Genomic DNA, 24232 nt, shown 5'->3' on the forward strand with positions numbered 1-24232 from the left:
TGTTTTTGATGAGCACGCTGTGGAGTAAACTTTAAGAACTCAGCCAACACGCCTCGTCTGCATATTTTATGATTAGACCAGACCACACATATATTTGCAAGGCCGTTTTCAAGAAGGATACTTAAAGACAAACTACATCTTGTGAGACGATGTCGGCCAACTCCAGAAGCTTGCTCAGCTGTCCCAGCAATGAAATGTCAGTTCATATATTTTTTTCTTTATTTTTTCACATTTAATATGTTTTTTACAATTTTTTATTTTGACAGTACCACATAAGATATGTTTTAATTGCTGATGCGGGTTTATTGATTTTTGAATGCGCCAGAAAATAACCCGTTTTGTACAATGCCCAGTAGTGCGTAAATGTGTTTCTGTATAGTATTTCTCCAGCAATGGTCATGTGGTGACATCAATGATGGTATTTTGAGAGGTAATCATTGAAGTCGGACATCACTGAAGGCCTAGGTGGGAAACGCACGGCCCGCCACTGGATTTCATGTATACAGTATATTTATATAATGTCTCTTAAGGAGAAAGATGATGATTTAAAAACAGAGAAACTTTTTTGTTATCTTTTATTTTTTTGCTGCACTTTTTATTGTTCCACGGGTACAATTTAAATTCCAAATACACACTCTGCTGTCATTCATACCAACGTTTATACAAACGTGTTATTCTAATTTGCTCCACTAGATGGCTGTAGAACCCACACGCACTGACGTCGGCTGTTGCAGACGGCATTAGTGAGAACATAGATATAATTACCAATACAAATAATATGAATTAATGTTATTTCATTCAACCTAAATTAATTTGCGGAAAACATTTCTCAAATATTTGTTGTTCCGAGGCAATTTAAAGCAAACATTCTCCAACTTTGACGAATGCTGCTCTTGTCCAATGGGATTGCTGCTATTTTTGACGTGTCGTTGCTTCAGCCAATCATATCAGCGTACCAACATCAGGGAAGGTTGTCGCGTGACTTTCTAATATACGTACAGTGCGTGCTGCCCTCGTATTTCACTTAACCGGAAACGAGGAAGCATACTTTTTGGAACAAAATAACTGGGCCTAAATACATGTTTTCTCTTGAGCCCATGCATTAGGACAATGCTTAAAGGATCAGAATCTGTATTGTTTACTGTAACCGTGTTTTGCACAAACACATTTGGAGTCCACAACACGAGCATTTCCGCATTACTGTTTTATTTTGAAACCCCCATAACGGATGTTGCGCTGCGATAAACAAGACGAGCGTTTGGCAGCTCCGAATTGATGAACAATGTAGATCCAGGAAGCTCCTTGGCGAGGTAATTGTCCTCGTGTCTCCGCGATAAAGCCGTATGGACACGAAGTCCTCTCCTCGCTCCGCGTCCTCCGGGCCGAGACACATGTCCTCGCCGCCGAGACAGACCCGTCAACAGCGAGCGGTGCTTGTCAACATTACCGGGGTTGAATGGTGGCTGTGTGGCGGCGGTTCACGTCAACAATAATAAACAAGGCGTCAAAATGAGGCTTTTCGTGTCACTGCTGAAGAACACCAACGCCAAAGTGGAATATTACTCCCGCTTCTCGCCGTCTCCTCTCTCCATCAAGCAGTTTTTGGATTTTGGTAAGTTGCATCAGTTGTCATCATGTTGTGTCAAGTCTCGTTTCCTGTTGTGGCTCATGACTTTTTATTTACACTGACACAATGGCGTTGTTTAGATGTAGAGCTAGCATTACATACTGCAAGTGTGTTTATAATTACAGGAGATCAAATAGTACTGTAGTACATGTTGATGGTTGTGCATGACTGCATTGTGACTCTGGTGTAAACTTATTACTTAGTATTATTGTCACCAAATAAGGAGCAACTCATGTAATAGTTACTATATGGTTGCCTTTTCCTTACAAAACAGTACAATCTTTATTGTTCTTTTACATTCTATTGAAACCTTTGTATTTTCTAGTATTATTATTATTCACTGATGTATTCCTATCGTATTGGTATTTTGCATTCCTTTTTGTCCTTTTTTTAAAATTATTTTTCACTGGACAAGCTATACTGTACTGTTAGTTCTTTTGTTTTATTGTATTTGGTGTTTAATATTTGATAATTATTTTTTTCATTTGTAAGTCTCTTGATTCCTCTTTATTACTATTAAATGTTTACTTCGATGTATATATATATATATATATATATATATATATATATATATATGTGTGTAACAATCACTGATCTGCGTTGTGTATCTTGTAGTGAGGCGCACACACAGGAGTTGAATCATGGAGGATTTATTCACCTTTTTTGAATAGAAACAAAAATAACGGGGCGTCACACACAGTCCACGGCAAAAACGATCTCTCTCCACAGCTCCGAGCGTCAGTGCTCACTCAATTCAATTATATATTCTTAATGTGGAAATAATAATAATAATAATAATAACTAAAATAGTAATAATAATAATGAAAAGGTAAATAAAGCATAAAATAGTCTCAATTAAATTAATTAAATAAAACACAGTATATAAAATATATACTTCAGCAAATAACAATATATATTAAGAAAAATTATCCTTAAAATGTGCAGTAATACACATCTTTCCCACCCACATCGACTCTTTTTATATTTTTTATACAATAAACTATGTCACAAATACCTCATAACATACATACCTTTTTTGAATAGAAACAAAAACAACGGGGCGTCACACACAGTCCACGGCAAAAACGATCTCTCTCCACTAAAAATAAAGAAGAAAATAATACACACTCATATTAATGCTAGAGCGGCACACAAGATGTCTACACAGACACACAACAGAGCCCCTGACCCGTGCGTAAACTTACGAGACCAGGAAACCCCGCAACAACTGCCGCTAGCAATAGGCTAATCCACACATCATTTAGCATACAAAAGTCTTTTTTTTGTCACTAATTCAACAACCAACATTCAGGAATTCAACACGCATGCCCACCAACAAGTCACAAGACAGTGCGCATTCCCACAAAACACTTTTAAGAACGACAACCAAAAAGTTTAATAAAAAAAAAGGGAGAGAGACATAAACGTGACTTACCAGCTCCGAGCGTCAGTGCTCACTGAAGCTGGTCACAAAGGTGCAACGCCAAATCACCCCCCAGGGAAACAAAAAGGTATGTAATGGAAAATAATAGAGTGGAACCTATTTACCATGAGAAACACTTTTGGGGAAGTTCACCACAAAAAATGATGTGAATAAATGACCAAAATTAAAATAAAATAGAATAAAATTTAGCTCGGCTACATACTCCCCTCTGAACTTCACCAAAATACTTCAAGACTTAGCAGAGTACTCCAATACATTCACGTTATGCAACTTACTAGTTACTCACATCACTGAGAAAATGGCCAAGGAGGGCTGCGCAACCCTCCTGGGTACACTTGCAAAAAGAGGTGCCTTTTACACCACCTTACACATTACTTTACAAAGGTAATAATAAAAAAATATACCTTTCACAAGACAAGGAGTACCTAATATTTATCACTGCTACTGTAATACATGTTCGACCCAAACATTGGATTAAACAACTATCTTATGGTAATTGAAGGTTTACAGAGGTTTGTAACTCAAACAGATATTTTCTTCTGGGTCATGTTCTGAATTAGCCTATCTACAGGTTTCACCAGCCTACCCACCCTCGTTCTTATACGGGATACAACACTGATTGCTGTGCTTGGGGGGTCATCACCATGGCCTGTCCCATCAACCACACTTGACACACTCTTTGGCCTCTGGCTAGCACTTTCATCCAGATCAGGGTCTTCAAGCTCCTCATCAGCATCCAGACATTCTGATGGCGAATTGACAGAAGCACTATCCAGAATCCAACTGGCTGTTCGTTCTTCTGTGACATCTCCCGTCATCACATCCGAAACCCGACTTTGTGTCTCATCATGCCTTGACTCAGATGATTCAGTGAATGATGATTCAACATCCTCTTCATTCTCCAACTTAAGCGGAAGAAAGTTGACACACAAAAGGCGATTGCGATGGACAACCCTTTCATGACCACTGCAAGTGTCCCTTATCCGGTAGGTTTGGCACCTTGGGTCTCTTGAGACAACCACATACGGGACAGACTCCCATGTGTCCGACAACTTCTTACGTGCCCTTTCACATTTGTTTGATAAGAATACTTGGTCTCCCTCAGCGATGTCATGACCTTTGGTCCTTTGGTTGTACAGTTCTGTTTGATGACGCTGACTGGTGACAGCATTGACCTGGGCAGATGATAATGTCTCTTTTAGCTCCTCCCTCAGTTTGAGGACATATCTATCATAGTCAGCAATGTCACAGTCCCTCTCCACATTGTGGAACATTACGTCAACTGGGAGTCTGGGAATTCTCCCGTACATTAGATAAAACGGGGCATAGCCCGTCGACTCATGGGCAGTGCAGTTGTAGGCGAAAGTCAATGTCTGCAACATTTGGGGCCATTTTTGTTTGACTCTTGGCGGGAGAGCTCTGATCATGCTTCCCAATGTCCGGTTAAAGCGTTCAACCACACCGTTTCCCATGGGATGATAAGCCGTTGTCCTCGACTTCTTTACCCCAGAGATCAGCAGCAACTCTCGGATCAACTGGCTCTCAAAGTTGGCTCCTTGGTCGGAGTGAATTCTTTCTGGAAAGCCGTAGACACAGAAGTATCGATCCCAGAGTTGACGAGCAACCTGCTTTGCTGACTGATCATGACATGGAAAGGCATGAGCCATTTTTGTGAAATGGTCAGTGACGACCAGGACATCCAAAGTATTTCCATTTGGGATTTCAGCTGACCAAAAGTCAATGCAGACCATCTCGAGAGGGCTTGTTGTTTTGATGCTCTCGAGAGGCGCTCGGTGTCTTCGGGTGTCTTGCTCACCACACAGCGCTTGCACGACTTGACATATTCACGGACATCTCGTTCCATGTCAATCCAGAAGAACCTCTGCCTCGCCAGGTATAGAGTCCTATGCTGTCCCTGATGCCCAGCATCGTCATGGACACCCTGCAGACCCTGCTTGGCCAGTGATGCAGCCACAACATACTGGTACCGCCTTCTCCCAGTTAGTGAATCTTTGCTCACTCTATATAGGATGCCATCCAACATCTTGAGCTTCTCCCACTGCTTTAGAGTCTTCTGGACTTTGAGAGGCTCTGTTACTCTTTCTCTCCTCGATGGCCGCCTGCCACGTGCCACATAGTGGATGACTCTTGCCAGTATAGTGTCTTCATGTTGCTTGTCTTGAAGCTCTTTAAGGGTAAGGCACTTTCTCCTGGTGGAACAATCTTATGTACATCATTTACCAGCCAGGAGATCACTCTCCCTTTGGGTCCCTCACCCCACTCAATCTGACCATCCAGGACTGCCGTCACTTCTTCACTGCTCATTGAACCGCATGCCATTTCAGATCCGCCCAGTTTTACCTCTTGGCTGTTGGTGCTCAGCCGAAACACATTCTGTATCCTGTCATCCCGAATCTGTTGCGCTTCCTCGAGCAGAGCCTCATATGGCTCTGCTATAAGTCTCTTACTGACGCGTGGCTTGATGAAGGGTTGCCTGCTCAAGGCATCTGCAACAATGTTCTTACTGCCTGGGATATATTGGATACTGAAGTCATATGGAGCCAACTTCGACACCCACCGCTGTTCACAAGCATCCAACTTTGGCTTTGTGAGGATGTAGGTTAGCGGGTTATTATCAGTCCAAACAGTGAAGGAGCGTCCCTTCAGCCAATGGCTGAATTTGTCGCACACTGACCACTTGAGAGCGAGGAACTCCAAACGATGGGCTGGATACTTGGTTTGTGAGCGACTCAGGGCTTTGCTTGCGAAGGCTATGGGACGTGCTTTGCTCCCTCCTTCAGGGACTTGAGAGAGGACAGCGCCCAATCCATCCAATGAAGCGTCGGTTGAGAGGATGAAAGGTCGACTAAAGTCCGGATGGGCCAACACAACTGAGTTCAACAGAGCAGCCTTTAGTTGGTTGAATGCGTCACTCTGTTCTTGAGCCCAATCCCCTGGGCTGAGCCTTTTTAAAGTGAGAAGCCCGTTTTGCGTTGGCCTTTCCAGTCGCAGCGGCGGTCAGAGAGAACAGGGGCTTCGCCATACTGGAACAGTTTTGTATGAATCTCTGGTAATACATTACCATACCGAGAAAAGACTTAATCTTTTTTGCTGAAGGTGTGACTCCATCCTCCATCATCAAGTCCGCTTCACTCATGTCTGTGATGACTTGTATCTTTTCAGAATCAGTAGAAACTCCATTCTCATCAATGATGTGGCCCAAGAACTTGACACTTCGCCGGAGGAAATGACACTTCTTCGGAGCCAACTTAAGCCCATGTCCTTTCAACCGCTTAAAGACCATTTCGAGTCTTTTGAGGGCTTCCTCTTCATTTGGGGCAAAGACCAAAACATCGTCGAGGTAGCACAGCAGGGTCAAGAAGTTTTGGTCTCCGAAGACACTCATCATGAGGCGCATGAAACTTGCCGGGCTGTTGCACAGGCCTTGGGGTAGTCTGTTGAACTCATGGAGGCCTACTGGTATAGTGAAGGCAGTAAACTTCTTGTCCTGTTCGTGCATGGGGACATTGTAGAACCCTGATGTTAAGTCCATGGCGCTGAATATGGCATTTCCCCCTAGCGCAGCCAAACAGTCAGCTTGGTGAGGTACTGAATGGGCATCCTTCACGGTGCGTGCATTAAGCCACCGGTAGTCCACACAGATGCGTAGTTCCCCATTCTTTTTCCAAACCAGTACTAATGGCGAGGCCCACTCACTTGACGACTTGCGTATGATGTTCTTCTCCTCCATCTCAGAAAGGACCTCTCTTAGCTTCTGGTATTGGCTTGGTGGGACACGGCGGTATGCTAGTCGGAAGGGGCGCTCATCAGTCAGATGGATCCTGTGGACGAAGTCTTTGGCTAGGCCACAGTCCAGCTTGTCCTTGGAGAACACATCATCATGCCTCTGTATGAGTTCCACAAGTTGACTCTTCCAATAAGGGGACACTTCACATGAGTGGATGTCTATGTCGTCCAACCCAAGATCAGCAAGCTTATCCTGAAGAGCGAGAGTTACAGAGGTGTCAGGGACATGGTCAGTGTCTACTCTTACGCTTTGGCCTTGTGCTTTTAGCTCCCTGCTGGCGACGTAGTCCACCCCAAGCTCAAAGTCTTCAAGTGCCACACATGGTGAAACATCAGCTAACTTCATGTTCCTCCTTAGTGTTACAGGCTTGTCACTTGGGTTCACGACCTTCACAGGAACCCACCTGTCTCCGCTCATTGATGCCACAGTTCTCCCTACCATGACGCTCTTCCGGTTGGAGTGTGATTTTGCTGGTTCCACCAGTATGGTACTTCCCTCTGAGATAGGAGCCTTTCCAGGAAGCTTTCCCCACACTATGTGCTCCTGTTTCGGTACCAGTGTCACAGCATTAGTAAGCTTCACAGTTCCAATGATGTCTGGGATAATGTCACCTTTCCATCTTGTTATGCCCGAGAGCATGCTCAAGAACTGCTCGATGCCTGGTTCACAAGTAGAGTCAGCTTTACTCATCACGCGCCAATAGCTGGGATCTTGCTTGAATTGGCGTAGCAAGTGTTTCAGCAAATTGGTGCTTACTATCATTTGGTCACGCTGGCCTGGCACGACTAGTGTGGGCACGATTGCTTCTTGTCCGTAGATTTTCAACTTTAACTGGTGAATGCACTTGGGTCGCACATGCACACCACCACAACCCACCAGAAAAATGTCTTTGGAGGACTGAGCACCCTCTGACAGCAACCCTGCCTTGTGGAGCTCCTCTTCTGCTTCTTCACTCATCGTACAAGCCATTGAACCAGTGTCTAGCATGGCATACAGTGCAACTTGGTCATTCACCAGCACATCAGTGTAGAATAGATCATCTGCCTTCTCAAGTTTGTGTATATTCTGGAAAATCATGACACTACCATTCAGTGCAGTCTTGCAGCTCTCCTCATATATTGCATGTATGTCTTCTTCAATTTTGAGGGTCTGACATGACGCACTCACACTTTGCCCTCCACAGTGTGAGCGACTCAGTTTCCCTGGTTGGGTGTGTGGTTCTCTGCTTGGGTTTGGCGTGGAGCGGCCCGTGGGCAATCTCTCCTTGTGTGGCCAGGTTCCAGGCACCCAAAGCACCTCTTCTCTTTCATGCAGTGTTCACGTGTGATGTGAGATTTGTCGCCACATACACGGCAAGAAGTGGGGCGTGTCCACTGAGTCGGCTGTTGGACCGGGGAGGCTGCTCTGGCCAAAACGCCTTCTAGCATGCTTAGTACTCGTTCTAAAGCCCCTGCTTCTGAAGTGGTGACTGCACTCACCTTTGTCTGTATGGAAGGTTCTTGAACACCCGCTCTCATTGCAGTCAGCTCCTCAACTACAGGTTGACAGGTAGTGGTAGCTGCTGTCACCATTGTGAACTTCTCTGCTCTAATGGCCCTCTTCCTTGCCTGATGCTCCCTCTGGTGCTCATCGATAGCTTCTTGCACCTCCACGGCTGACCATTTGCTGATAGGCTTACATCGGAACACACTGGAGAGCTCGGGTTTGGGGCAGTTCCTGATGAACATCATAGCAATTTGCGCTGACATGTTCTCCATCTTTTCTCCACTTTTCCGCAGATGCTGGTCAGCGTGCTCGGCTGCTGTATTGAGTCGAATCCAGTAATCCACGGGTTCTCATTTGCATCAGGCTGTGTAGAATAGAAATCAGCCATCGGTAAGCCGGACATGGGAGAGTCACTGAAGTATCTTCTGAGTATGTCGTATACCACTTCAGGGTGTGTGTTGATATCAGTAATACTCTTCAGCCCCACTTTAACGATACTCTTAGCTCGTCCCAAAAGATGACTGATGATTTCATCCGCCTGCTCTGCAGTAGGACAATTCTTTTTTCGCAGGTAAGCGTCCATCATATCTATCCGCTCTTGTATGGTGTATTTGTCTGAGCCATCTCCCCTATACATCATTGGTTCCTTGACAGCTGCATTTACCATGATGTTCAGTCGAGACAAATCAACTGGGGAGGGCATGGGCTCGAGCGGGGGTGGAGTCATGGGGTGTGGGCAACTTAGTGTGGGGGAAGGTGTTTGGTTGGCTAATATGCGGCTAACAACGGTGTCACCAATGTGGGTTCCCAACTCCCCTAAAAGATCACGCAATTGTGCCAGGGTGTCATTATTAGCAACGGTGGGAGTGGAAAACATTTGCCTTGCTACAGGAGTACCATCAGGGCTGCTACAGCCTGGCTGCCTAGCTTGCTCTGCGGTCCCTGCTTGCATCCACCCTCTACCCCTCCCAAATGGTGTAAAGTCCATTATATTTTAAACACAATGAATATGACAGTGGAAATATGACGTTAAAATAAAATTTAACTATATAGAGACACGTGGTATAGAGACACTGTACGTGAGGAAACGTAATGATAAATTGTGGAAAAACACAGCCACAGCAAAACAAAATCACTTTTTATCAAAACTCTCAACGATCAACGGATCCTTTCTGATTGCTGTACGATACGCTTACTTGCTCACAGCATAACCTCGGCGATCTGCAGCAGCTGATCTGAAGAATCCGGGTCACGGCACCATTTTGTAACAGTCACTGATCTGCGTTGTGTATCTTGTAGTGAGGCGCACACACAGGAGTTGAATCATGGAGGATTTATTCACCTTTTTTGAATAGAAACAAAAACAACGGGGCGTCACACACAGTCCACGGCAAAAACGATCTCTCTCCACAGCTCCGAGCGTCAGTGCTCACTCAATTCAATTATATATTCTTAATGTGGAAATAATAATAATAATAATAACTAAAATAGTAATAATAATAATAATAATGAAAAGGTAAATAAAGCATAAAATAGTCTCAATTAAATTAATTAAATAAAACACAGTATATAAAGTATATACTTCAGCAAATAACAATATATATTAAGAAAAATTATCCTTAAAATGTGCAGTAATACACCTCATCTTTCCCACCCACATCGACTCTTTTTATATTTTTTATACAATAAACTATGTCAAAAATACCTCATAACATACATACCTTTTTTGAATAGAAACAAAAACAACGGGGCGTCACACACAGTCCACGGCAAAAACGATCTCTCTCCACTAAAAATAAAGAAGAAAATAATACACACTCATATTAATGCTAGAGCGGCACACAAGATGTCTACACAGACACACAACAGAGCCCCTGACCCGTGCGTAAACTTACGAGACCAGGAAACCCCGCAACAACTGCCGCTAGCAATAGGCTAATCCACACATCATTTAGCATACAAAAGTCTTTTTTTTGTCACTAATTCAACAACCAACATTCAGGAATTCAACACGCATGCCCACCAACAAGTCACAAGACAGTGCGCATTCCCACAAAACACTTTTAAGAACGACAACCAAAAAGTTTATTAAAAAAAAAGGGAGAGAGACATAAACGTGACTTACCAGCTCCGAGCGTCAGTGCTCACTGAAGCTGGTCACAAAGGTGCAACGCCAAATCACCCCCCAGGGAAACAAAAAGGTATGTAATGGAAAATAATAGAGTGGAACCTATTTACAATGAGAAACACTTTTGGGGAAGTTCACCACAAAAAATGATGTGAATAAATGACCAACATTAAAATAAAATAGAATAAAATTTAGCTCGGCTACATATATATATATATATATATATATATATATATATATACACACACACGTTTAGCTCAGGAAAAAACACAGAGGGGATGTGAAATCCCCTGAAGAGCAGAGAAACCAGTGAAACAAGCTTGTAGGGATGAAATAGCCTCTGTGTTTTTTCCTGAGCTAACGTACACTCCACTCTACCCTGGTATTGAGTACTGTATAACGGATAAACCACAGAAACCTCGACTATATATATATATATATATATATATAGATATAAAATTATTATTATTTTTTAATTATTTTTTTAAGAACAAATAACACGTAAAAACAAAATACGATTGGGTGATTCAAATTTTATTTTGAAATACAAAAATAAAATGTAAAAACAAAAAAAACGTTAGTTTATTCTAGGGTTATTTTGATATCCAACTCTTTTTTTTTTAATGTAAAACCAAAAAGACGAGTGGTTTATTCTCAATTTATTTTGAATTACAAAACAGTTGCTTTTTCAAATAAAAACAAGTAGTATATTTGAATTTTATTTTGGAATACAAAAAATGCTTTTTAAAACAAAGTTTTCATTTTTGTCAGTGTAAAAAGCAATAACTATATCTAAAAAAAAAAGTAAAAAATTAAAATCACCAGTCAGTAGAAAGGAAAAAAACAGGAACTGGATGTTGCTATTTAAAGACAAGACCAAGGACTGGCCTTTAGGGGGGAAAAAAGTGTGGTGTTGGTGATATATGAAAAAACATATGTTGTCTGTCTATCTGTGTTGGCCCTACGATGAGGTGGAGACTTCACCAGGGTGTACCCACCTTCCGCCCGAATGCAGCTGAGATAGGCTCCAGCACCCCCTGTGACCCCGAAAGGGACAAGCGGTAGAAAATGGATGGATGGCATAATTCCTATTCGACGCTGAAAAAGAAGACATTTCAAAATTATATTCAAATAAAGCAATTGTTTTTTGTTTTTAAATTTCCATTTATAAAAATAAAATTTAATGACCAAAACATGCACTGAACCCCTTGTATTGGACGTCATTCGATTGTGCATGTGTACCTAATGAAGTGTTCAGTGAATTACATTTTTATTATGGATGCATATGATGGTAAAATATACATTTAATTGTGCTTTTCATATTGTATTATTTCATATTAGACATTTTTTTGATTGTGCCTAATAGGTTCAGTCAGTGACATTTTTTAGTGGATGAATATGATAGTACCAAAAACACCTTCTAAGATGCTTTTCAATTAGTTTTATTTCATATTAGACAGTTTTTATGACATTTCATTTTATTAGTTTATTTGAACGGGGACAATGCACATTGATCAACATTGCTGTAAATGCGCAGGTTTTAGCTACCAAACTAGTTTCCAACCATAGTCCCTGGGCAAACAAACAAACAATATACAATTAAAACAACAATCATTAAGTGCCTACTTAAAATAGTAAAACAATTGATTATCTCGCACACATCCATGGCAAAATTCAGCACAAGCACTACACATTAAACTTCAACAGCACCATGAACAATTACACACAGGCATGGTTACACTGACAGCAGGCAGGAAGCACAAATCAGCAAAATAAAATACTATAATGACAAGTCTGATTCTAAAGTATATGTATCAGATTGTTTGAGGAGGCGGATCCAGTTTGTCCCCTGCTCAGATGTACAAAATCAGAAAGTGGTGTTGGGGCCAAACCAGGTAAGATTTTCAAAAACAATTTGCATCATTACATTTTTACCACATTTTCCCAGTTCAGTAGTTGATATTTGTCCAATATATTACAGTGGTGATAATAAAAATATTTTTTGTCCAGGACTTTCAGAGCCTGCTTATAGACAGAGCAGATCATTCTCAGTGTTGTCTTACAGCCCTGAGACCAGCTGGTGACACAGTAAGACAAATGTGACATTATCATTGTAAAAATAATTTAGCAGCGTCTCTATTTAAACTCTGTCTGATATACTTAAAATTGGCAACATTTAGTTCAGCCGTGCAAATTACTTTCTTGACATGCTTTTTAAATGTGAATTGTGAATCTAGAATGATTCCCAAGTATTTATACGCAGTTACAACACAGATCTTTTCTCCTGCATAGGCACCTCAGGATCTGGTAAATCGGATTTCCTCTTAGTAAAAGAACATAGACTCTGTCGTTTTAACATTTAAATGAAGACAAGTGTTGTAAAGTCATTTAGAAACAGACTCCATAGTTTTAGAAAGTTTTTTTTGCGACATTTTACTTCACATTCAGAGCACACAGATGGCAGGTCATTGATGTAGAGACTAAATAAAAGTGATCCCAGAATTGAACCCCGTGGCACACTGACGTCATTAGCAAGATGACAGGACAATTAATTTTTAGCCCTGACAGCTTGTGTTCTATCATCTAAATAAGACTTTTTTTTAAATTGTTAATCAGTCCAACAAAACAATACACAACAACACAATAATAATACAATTCAAAATCCAAAACCAATTCAGAATAACAATCAACAGAGCAATTGAGGGGACACAAACATGACACAAAACAATCCAAAAGTAGTCAAACAAAAATCAATAATATCAACAACAGTATCAATATTAATAAGAATTCTAACATAGCAGTGATTAGAAATCCCTCATTTACATTATCATCACAGCATTTATAAAAAATAAAATAAAAACATTAAAAAAATTAACAATAGTGTAACACAGTGGCTTACACTTGCATCGCATCTCATAATCTTTACAACACGTTGTATCCAATATTTTCCACAAAGATAAAATAAGTCATATTTTAGGTTCATTTCATAGTTAAAACCAACGGCAAGCGGAAAGGAGGGGGGCTTGCTTTGTTTATTAAAGGGGAACATTATCACAATTTCAGAAGGGTTAAAACCATTAAAAATCAGTTCCCAGTGGCTTATTTTATTTTTCAAAGTTTTTTTCAAAAATTTACCCATCACGCAATATCCCTAAAAAAAGCTTCAAAGTGCCTGATTTTAACCATCGTTATATACACCCGTCCATTTTCCTGTGACGTCACACAGTGATGCCAATACAAACAAACATGGCGGATAGAACAGCAAGGTATAGCGACATTAGCTCGGATTCAGACTCGGATTTCAGCGGCTTAAGCGATTCAACAGATTACGCATGTATTGAAACGGATGGTTGTAGTGTGGAGGCAGGTAGCGAAAACGAAATTGAAGAAGAAACTGAAGCTATTGAGCCATATCGATTTGAACCGTATGCAAGCGAAACCGACCAAAACCGACACGACAGCCAGCGACACAGGAGAAAGCGAGGAGGAATTCGGCGATCGCCTTCTAACCAACGATTGGTATGTGTGTGTTTGGCATTAAAGGAAACTAACAACTATGAACTAGGTTTACAGCATATGAAATACATTTGGCAACAACATGCACTTTAAGAGTGCAGACAGCCCATTTCAGGCACGCTAAGAACATATATTTTTCCACGATTTCAGCACTCAGGTTAACCATACCTAAATAGACACAAAATACTGCATTACACAAGACTACCCGAATGTACTCGAATGATTGAAAAAAAAAAAAGTTTTTAAGCTAAATTATTGGTAAACACAGTTTATGTATAATAATATACGTAAAACCGCGAGTTTTCATCAATTAATATATTCTGTAGACATACCCTCATCCGCTCTCATTTCCTGAAAGCTGATCTGTCCATTTTTGGAGTTGATGTCAGCATCTGCTTTGAGTGTCGCAGGATATCCACACATTCTTGCCATCTCTGTCGTAGCATAGCTTTCGTCGGTAAAGTGTGCGGAACAAACGACTGACCATTTCGTCGGCTTTCCCCAAAGCCTCGTATTTTGAACAAATTTCGTCCAATTTCTTGTCACTTTCGCATCTTTGGGCCACTGGTGCAACTTGAATCCATCCCTGTTCGTGTTGTTACACCCTCCGACAACACACCGACGAAAGTGAGAAAATGGCGGATTGCTTCCCGATGACGTCATCGCTCCGAGAGCGAATGATAGAAAGGCGTTTAATTCGCCAAAATTCACCCATTTAGAGTTCGAAAATCGGTTAAAAAAATATATGGTCTTTTTTCTGCAACATCAAGGTATATATTGACGCTTACATAGGTCTGGTGATAATGTTCCCCTTTAATAAGAAATATTGTCATCCTGGTCATATCACAATAAAAGAGCGCCACTGTGACCCGAATATAAAGATGTTAGCTGTAGGACTCAGACCATATTATTTGCCCAGGGAGATTCCGCATGTTATCATGATGGCAGTATACATCCCCCCCTCTGCTAACACTGCAGCTGCCAGTGACGTCATCCACAGCTCGATAGCCAGACTACAAACCAAGCACCCGAAAGCTCTCATCCTCATCTTGGGAGATTTTAACCATGTTACTATAGACAAATCACTACCCAACTTCATTCAGTATGTCAGCTGCCACACCAGAGGAAATAAGATCTTGGACCTGCTGTACGCAAACATCAAGGATGCGTATAGCTCCATACCACTACCAGAGCTGGGCCGGTCAGACCACAACCTTGTTTACCTCAACCCCTGTTATGTGCCTCTGATCAAAAGACAGCCTGTGACCAAAAAAACAGTGAGAAGGTGGTCAGAAGGAGTCCAAGAGACACTACAGGGCTGTTTTGAGGTAACTGACTGGCAGGTGCTAATGGAGCGTCATGGAGAGGATATTGATGGGCTCACAGAGTGCATCACAGACTATATCAACTTCTGTGTTGACTCAAATGTCCCATCAAGGACGGTCACCTACGACCCAAACAACAAGCCGTGGGTGACCAAGAACATCAAAGCCCTACTGAATGAGAAGAAGAGGGCATTCAATGCTGGTAACAGGGAGGAGGTGAAAAGAGTTCAGGGGCTGCTGAAGACCAAACTCAGGGAGGCCAAGGAGAACTACAGGAGGAAGCTGGAAGGGAAGCTGAAGGACAACAACATGAAGGCGGTTTGGCGAGGTATACAGACCATCACCGGCCTCAAACCGTCGGGGGGTAGGAGGTGGACGGAGACAAAGAGAAGGCCAATGAACTAAACCAGTTCTTTAACAGGTTTGACACAGTGGCTGCGACAAGCTCCTGCCCCCCCCCCCCCCCCCCCCCCCCCCCCCCCCCCCCCCGAGACATGCCAGCCGGCCCCCTAACAACTTCAGCGAACCAATCCATCCCCTCCTCCCCTCCTCACAGCCCCCCAACACCAATGACTACCTCCCCCCACTTAACACCTCACCCTCAGCTTGATTACCCCCCCTCCCCCAACAACCTGAGACCCCCCAGTGTGTCTGTCTGCAGAACAGGTGAATGCACAGCTAAATAAGTTACAAACAGGCAAGGCCGCGGGTCCTGACAGCGTGAGCCCCAGGATGCTCAAAGCCTGCGCCCCACAGCTGTGTGGTGTGCTACAGCACATCTTCAACGTGAGCCTTAGGCTGCAGAAAGTCCTCACACTGTGGAAAACCTCATGCGTGGTCCCCATCCTCAAGTGCACGCGACCCAGCACGTCGAAGGACTACAGGACGGTGGCTCTAGCCTCCCATATCATGAAGACCATGATATGGTTGGTCCTGGAACAACTCCGCCCTACAGTCAAGTCCCACCTGGACCCACTCCAATTCGCCTACCAGCCCCGACTGTGAGTGGAGGACGCAGTCATCTACCTGCTGAACCGAGCCCACACCCACCTAGACAAGCCTGCGGGCAGTGTGAGGGTCATGTTTTTTGACTTCTCCAGTGCTTTCAATACCATACGGCCTGGACTACTGGGTGTGAAGTTGGAGATGATGCAGGTGGAGGCCCCCTTGGCGTCCTGGGTTGTTGATTACCTGACTGACAGACCACAGTACGTGCGACTGCTGGTCAGCAACACCGGGGCCCCGCAGGGCACAGTCCTCTCCCCCTTCCTCTTCACCATCTACACCACCTATTACCACTATCACTCAGAGTCCTGCCACCTTCAGAAGTTTTCTGATGACTCTGCGATAGTGGGGTGTATTGAGGATGGTGATGATGAGGAATACAGGCCACTGGTGGAGGACTTTGTCACATGGTGTGGAAAGAACCACCTCCAGCTTAATGTGACGAAGACCAAGGAGCTGGTTGTGGACCTGAGAAGGAGGAGGAGTACTACGGCGACCCCTGTTTCCATCAGGGGGGTCGATGTTGACATGGTTGAGGATTATAAATACCTCGGTGTACACATCGACAACAAGCTGAATGGGTTAAAACACGCTGAGGCAATAAACAAGAAGGGACAGAGCCGCCTCTACTTCCTCAGGAGGCTAGGATCCTTCAACGTCTGCACAAAGATGTTGAAGATGTTCTACGAGTCGGTGGTGGCGGGCGCCTTCTTGTACGCCGTGGCCTGCTGGGGCAGCGGGCTTAGAGCGAGGGACGCAAACAGACTGGACAAGTTGGTAGAGAAGGCCAGTAACGTGGTGGGAGTGGAGCTAGACTCTCTGGCGGTGGTGTCAGAGAGGAGAAGTCTAGCAAAGCTCCTAGCCATTATGGACAACACCTCCCACCCACTACACTCGGACCTTGCGGGGAGAATGAGCACGTTCAGTGGAAGGCTCAGACTCCCAAAATGCAACACAGAACGACACAGGAGGTCCTTCATACCGACAGCCATCTGACTGTATAATGCATATGTTCCTTCTTGACTGCACTTATGTAGAGTATATGTAGAATATATTTATATTATTTATATATTTTATATATAATATATATATTATATTATTTATTTTTATTCTTGTCTATTGTGAGCGAACTGTGGTGCTGAATTTCCCCCAGGGATCAATAAAGTACTTTCTAGTCTATTCTATTCTATTCTATTATATAAACTAAATGCTACTAACTAAATAAGACTTCATCCAATCTATAGCATCAGCAGAGAAATTGAATCCTGATAATTTTGAGATGAGAGCATCATGACTAATGGTATCAAATGCCCTCTTTAGGTTTTGTATTGGAAGTCTTTAGGTTGTGCATGTGTACCTAATGAATGGTGTTTGAACGTGATAGTAAAAACAATTCATAATTTAAAAAAAATGTTGAGTAGGAATAATAAAAAAACAGTTGGTTGTCTTCACTCTGAAACAGACAACAAATAGTGAAAGTCAAGATAACCGTTAACTACAACTATCCAGCAGTTCTCTAAGCTCTCCTTAATCCATGTGTGATTAAAGACGATCGTTTGCGTGATGTCATCTCTTCTCGCGGCTGCAATGTCAAGGAGGCCGCGCTGCGTTTATGTGACAATGTCGTTAGTAGACCCGCAGGTAACAGATACTCAACATTCATACATGCGTGCACAAGGCAGGAACTATTACAAGAAGTGCAATCTCGGGGCAGTTTATTGTTGCTTTATGATTAACAAGCCACATCCTATTCTTTCAGCTCATTGAATGACAGGAAGCTGAGGCAAAGTTCTTTTATTTCTGCAATATCATGGAGTTTCTCAAATCGAAAGCAACACAATATTGTCAGTGTTCCCAAAAGATGAACCTCTCCGGTACATGTTGTTTCGAACATGTTGAAAAGAGAAACTGGAAATTGTGATGTATCATGTTGTATGCGGGCTTCACGGTGGCAGAGGGGTTAGTGCATCTGCCTCACAATACGAAGGTCCTGAGTAGTCTTGGGTTCAATCCCAGGCTCGGGATCATTCTGTGTGGAGTTTGCATGTTCTCCCCGTGACTGCGTGGGTTCCCTCCGGGTACTCCGGCTTCCTCCCACTTCCAAAGACATGCACCTGGGGATAAGTTGATTGGCAACACTAAATTGGCCCTAGTGTGTGGATGTGAGTGTGAATGTTGTCTGTCTATCTGTGTTGGCCCTGTGATGAGGTGGCGACTTGTCCAGGGTGTACCCCGCCTTCCGCCCGATTGTAGCTGAGATAGGCTCCAGCGCCCCCCGCGACCCCAAAGGGAATAAGCGGTAGAAAATGGATGGATGGATGGATGTTGTATGCTTGCATGTTCGAAATAAACTCAAACTCAACTCAACATGCATACATGGCTTAAAGACTAATATTTACATAAAGTCATTTTAGAGCGAGACATTTGCAAAGTATGACCTCTTCCTGAGTATTTTCCAGGACCTTCCCGTGACACTCTCTCTGAATTGTTCTCAAGCAAGTCTGTGATGAGTCGGGCCTTTACGTCACAAAACACAGTGTGTTGCTCTGTGTGTGTGTGTGTGTGTGTGTGTGTGTGTGTGTGTGTGTGTCAGCGTCTTTAGTGTGACCTATTGTCTGGTTTTGATTTAGCAAATAATTGATAGCGAGTTCAAGATAAAACACATAGGAGTGTGGAAACTAGATGTCGTCATTCCTACAGACAATGAACTGTAAGAACCTTCTTATTGATTTAGTATTTTCAATTTATGTTAAATCTGAGTCTCCAACAAGATGCTAAAAGCAATCTAATGTACTGTAGGTCAATATATGCTAAACTATCTGAGCAAAACATTTGCATTCCAGATTTGTGTTATAGGCGACAAAGCAAATTGGCGTATTTTTTGGATTATAAGGTGCACTTAAAATCCTTCTATTTTTTCAAAAATCGACTGTGCATCTTTTAACCTGGTATATATTAATTCTGGTTGTGATTACTGACCTCGAAGCAATTTTACGTGGTACATGGTTTAATGATAAGTGTGACCAGTAGATGAGATACGTGTGGACTGCAGGTTGACGCCTGTTCAATAAATGACGCGAGCAAGTACCCGTAAGCAAGCAAGACCAAAACTTTGTTTCATTGATAATATAGACCGTCACACACTGTGCTCAAAAAGCTGTCAAAATGTTTCAGTATGTTTTTGGGAAGCTACAAAGCAGCACCGCTTGATGGAACGCAAACCATTACTGCTACCGTATTCAGACTTACTGTGCTTCATCATACGGGTATTATTATTTTGTGTGTGTATAAGGACACAAAAATGGCAGACGCCAGATAATGAGGAATAATATCTGGCATTTTGTTATGCAATATTATGAAAAACCAATTTTTTTTTTTACTTATTGGTACCTGCTGATGTGTACTTGGGATCTGCATAAGTCCACAAAAATAGCGCGCATCTGCCATTGTAGTCCGCGCTGTAGTCAATAGGCGCCTTCTTTTTCTCTATCCTGTTGTTGTGGGGCATCCATCCTCCACTGTTGCCATTTCTAATATAAAGTAGCGTACAGTTGTAATTTCTTTCTGTCAGTAGACTCGCTATGGAAGCGCTAAAAACTACCGGTACAACAAAGATGATGGCTAGAAAAGACAGTGTTGAAGTAGTGCCACGGAAATCAGAGTTGTTTATAAAGAGAGTATGATCAACTTGGTTTCAGGCGATCTCCTCAATTATTGGTCAAAAGGCACTCACGTGACTACAGGGCGCCATGACTGCTGCCAACTTTGAGCTGATGCTATGAGTTTGCTGAGCTTTTTCGTTATTTTTTCAAAGTGTAAAAATGCTCTGTTGTGCAACATGGAGCGACTCCATCTGCGAAAATTGTGGAAAGCTTTTACATTGCTTTCCCAACAACCTAGAAAGAAGACAAGTATGGGAAGAAAAGGTTTGCGAACAACAATTGAGACCCACCAAATACAATGTCTTGTGCAAGGTAAACATCTGCGTTTTGTTCAGGAGAAAACACACACAAGCTAATTAAAATAATAACAGAATAAACTAATACATTTAGGAGATGGTTTGAGAAAAACAGACTATCTTTGAAGCTCAGTAAAACTAAAATAATGCGATTCGATAGCAGCAGAAGAGAAAGTCAAACACAAGCACAAATATACGGACATTGAATGAGTAAAAAACCCAAATTTGGGGTGTTATAATAGAAGAGAAAATGAACTGAAACTCTCATAAGAAATATACAACATAAAGTGGCAAGAAATACATCAATAATGAATAAAGCAAAATATGTTCTGGACCAAAAAACACTCCATATTCTCTACTGCTCGCAGTGTTACCATATCTGAGTTATTGTGCAGAAATATTTGGAAACAACTACAAAAGTACACTCATTCACTTACCATGTAATAAAAAAGAAAGATCAGTTATAATACTACATAATGAGTGATACATACAGTAATTACAAACACTTTGGAGGCAGCCACCACACTTGGCATACTTCACACGAAAGTCACAATTTCTCCGTGATTCTTTGTCCAAAGCTAATGAAGATATTGGCAAAATGGAGGAAATAAGTACATTTTTTGGTCATTCTAAACACAGGTTTTGCTACCTAGCACTTTGTGTAGCTTGCTCACCACAGATTAAGAATGAATGGATTACTGCATTGATCCAACAGGTTTTTTTCCATAAACAAAAGTCTTCTTATAGTTTGCGCTAGAATTTATACATGCGTACCAACAGGGGGCACCAAACCAGTGACATGTGATGGATTTTATGATGTACTTTGACCCATTTATTTATATGATAATAATAATATTAAATGCATAAATAAAATTTAATAATATAATTAATAAACATTTTCTTAATTTTTTTCATATTTTATCTGCCTTACTTTAGATGTTTCTCTGCAGCTTATTGTCCGATCAGCAAGAATAAAAATGTCTCACGTGTCTACTAAAGACATTTCACAGGCGGGTGTGTAGTAAATATTTCTGCAAATATTATATTGGTGACATGCTAAGAAACGGGAAGTTTGTCAGGGATTGCGCATTCAGAAGTGAGGTGATTTGATTGGGAAATGCGCAAATGTATTAATTAAAGAAAACAACTGGAATCATACAGAAAATACATTTATAACAGATCAGTTGATGAATATTAAACTTTATTTTAAGTTTTTCCTGCCTCAGAGGTTTTCTACCTGCCACTCACGCATACCAATGCCCTGGAGAGACTCGGACAGACTGTATTTTTATCAGAAGTGCCTCACAGAATAACTTTAGTTACTTAACTTCCAGGTAGAGAGAATGCCTGTGAGAAAACCTCGTACATGTTCCTACGCAAGGAGCTGCCTGTGCGTCTGGCCAACACCATGCGGGAAGTCAACCTGCTGCCGGATAAACTGCTCAGCCAAACATCCATCCGCCTGGTTCAGAAATGGTAATCCACCTTTTTATTATACACAATAAATATAACAGCCGCTGGATAGGGTTTTTGATGCAAAGTTGCCCTTTTGCCCGTTTTATTAGGTACATGCAGAGCTTTGTGGAGCTGCTGGACTATGAGAACAGAAAGCCTGAGGATCCTCACGCTCTGAATGAGTGAGTCAAGTCATGAAGGGTGCAACTTTATGGCTTTATGAGCAAGCCATCTTTATCAGCACTCATACATTACGGAATAAAGTATTGGGTCAAGGAGTAAAAATATGGAATTGGTCTTCCCTTTTTGGATGATTTGCTTTGGGGGAATTTTGGCACAAACTTGATTATATAGGTGAGGCCCATAATCTTTGTTTTATTTAATCTGAAAGTCTGGGGACTTTGCTTGGAATTCATAAAGTTAGAAGCATGCCATTTTCCAAAATGTATGCCATTAGGTAAGACTGAACCAAAACTACCTACATTTCCATGGGTAAACCTGTTTTGGTGATTCTGATAAGGGTGTGGATCCGGAATTTCTTTGTGACTTTTCCTAATATTAAAGCATTTTTCAATATTTTTTAACCGTGGAAAAATAGTGTTTATTTTTCCTCTTTAAAAAAAAAAACAAACTTTATTTTTTTAATTCACAAATGTATTCTTTATTTATATTATTAATTTATGAATAAAACCACTAATTATTGAGGAGGTGGTCATTTTAGAATAGAATAAAAGTTTAGTGGTGTAGTGTAAAGGAGGTGGGGATTTTAAAAATTCATGTTTTAAAGTATTAACAGTTTTTAATTAATGAATAAAATAAAATTACCTAATAGTAGTTGGGTATTTTTTAATTAATAAAAAAATATGTATGAATTAAAAGAAATGTACTTTGGAGAAGGTGGGTATTTTTAAATTAGGAAAGTTTTTTATGAATAAAAAAAGCATAGAAGTGGTGGGTATTTTTTAACCATTTGTTATTTTTTGCAGGTAATATGAAAGCGGTCCGTCTGTTTTTTAAATTGTATTAATTAATGAATAATAAAATGTTTTAAATATTTTTTAAATAATTAAAAATATGCATTAATTAAAATAAACGTCTTTAATTTAGTTATATTTATAAATTATAAATGTTTTTCTGAATAAAAAGTATATATGTAAGAGGTAGGTATGTTTATTTTGATTCCTTAATTAATGATTATAAAATAAAAGTAATATGGAAAATGTGGGTATTTTTTTAAATTAATAACTTTTTATTAAAATAAAAATAACAGTAATATTAAGGCTGTGGGTATTTTTTAAATGTTTTTTGTAAAAAGTGCAATAGAGAAGGTGGATATTTTTAAGATATATTTAAGGTGTTTATTTGTATTTATATTTATTAGTTAATTTATTAAAAAAGGTACTATAGAGATCGTGTTTTTTTTTTCAATTCAAGTTTTTTCTTATTACCAAAAAAGTAATATAAAGTCTGTTGGTATTTTTTTTAAATTATTTGTAAGTTATTTTAAAGTGTTACAGAGGAGGTGGGTATTTAAAAAAAAAAATCTATTTAAGATATATTTTGTATTTATTTATATTATTTCATGAATAAAACTATAAGTGCTATAAAGGAAGTGGGCATTTTTAAAATAATTGAAATAATAAAAAAAATATTATTTTGATATAAATAAAAAAATATATGTATCAAAAGAAATATTAAAATTATTCTAAACAAAATCTGTTTTTTAAGTAAATAAATAAATAAAAGTAAATACAATTATGCAGGTGATGGAGTTTTAAATTAATTCTGGATTTTTTATTTTGAGTACTAAGTAGAAAATGAGTATTTTTTCAAGTAATTATTTTATTTTATAGTTAATTCATAAAGAGGTGTCCCAAGCCTTTTTGTCCATGTAGTGTAGATATGCAGGTAACGTGTATTTACACTATAACAATGCCGTGTGATAAACAGTCACACATGACTAATAATAGCGTACAGGAATTTGGATAAGGGAGTCTTTTTAGTATTGAGCCATGACAACTTTATTCCCTCTCAGCTTTCTAGAGTTGTTGATCGAGATCCGTAACCGCCACAACGACGTGGTTCCCACTATGGCGCAGGGCGTAATTGAGTACAAGGCTAAGTTTGGCTTCGATCCCTTCATCAGCAGCAACATCCAGTATTTCCTGGACCGCTTCTACACAAACCGCATCTCCTTTCGCATGCTCATCAATCAGCACAGTGAGTAATGAAACTGGAGTAGTACGGATTGTGTGCATATGCATGTGTGTGTGTGTGTGTGTGTGTGTGTAAGTAACTCACTCCCTTTGTGTCCTCACTGTGCAGCTCTCCTGTTTGGTAACGACACCAACCCGGCTCTTCCCAAACACATCGGCAGCATCGATCCTAACTGCTGTGTGGCTGAAGTTGTCAGTGGTGAGTTGACAGGTGTCATATTTTAATAAGTCCGTCATAATTTACTCACTCTGTGCTTCATCCATC

At 40.8% G+C, this 24232-nt stretch overlaps 1 protein-coding gene across 2 annotated transcripts in view; it reads left to right on the forward strand.

Moving 5' to 3' along the window:
- The first annotated feature begins 1209 nt into the window (after positions 1-1209).
- Positions 1210-24232, forward strand: part of pdk3a (pyruvate dehydrogenase kinase, isozyme 3a) — a 40686-nt gene continuing 17663 nt past the window's right edge. The window contains exons 1-5 of one of the 2 annotated variants that reach the window (XM_061965599.2): positions 1210-1612; positions 21631-21772; positions 21862-21933; positions 23787-23971; positions 24077-24166. In XM_061965599.2, the coding sequence (XP_061821583.1) occupies positions 1510-1612; positions 21631-21772; positions 21862-21933; positions 23787-23971; positions 24077-24166 (592 nt within the window). In that variant the 5' untranslated portion in view covers positions 1210-1509. Of the gene's footprint in view, positions 1613-8741; positions 8936-21630; positions 21773-21861; positions 21934-23786; positions 23972-24076; positions 24167-24232 lie in introns of those variants that run through there. The other variant, XM_072913489.1, reaches the window with a different exon arrangement.

The sequence above is a fragment of the Nerophis lumbriciformis genome, linkage group LG07 (genome assembly GCF_033978685.3).
Source record: "Nerophis lumbriciformis linkage group LG07, RoL_Nlum_v2.1, whole genome shotgun sequence".
Lineage (NCBI taxonomy): Eukaryota > Metazoa > Chordata > Actinopteri > Syngnathiformes > Syngnathidae > Nerophis > Nerophis lumbriciformis.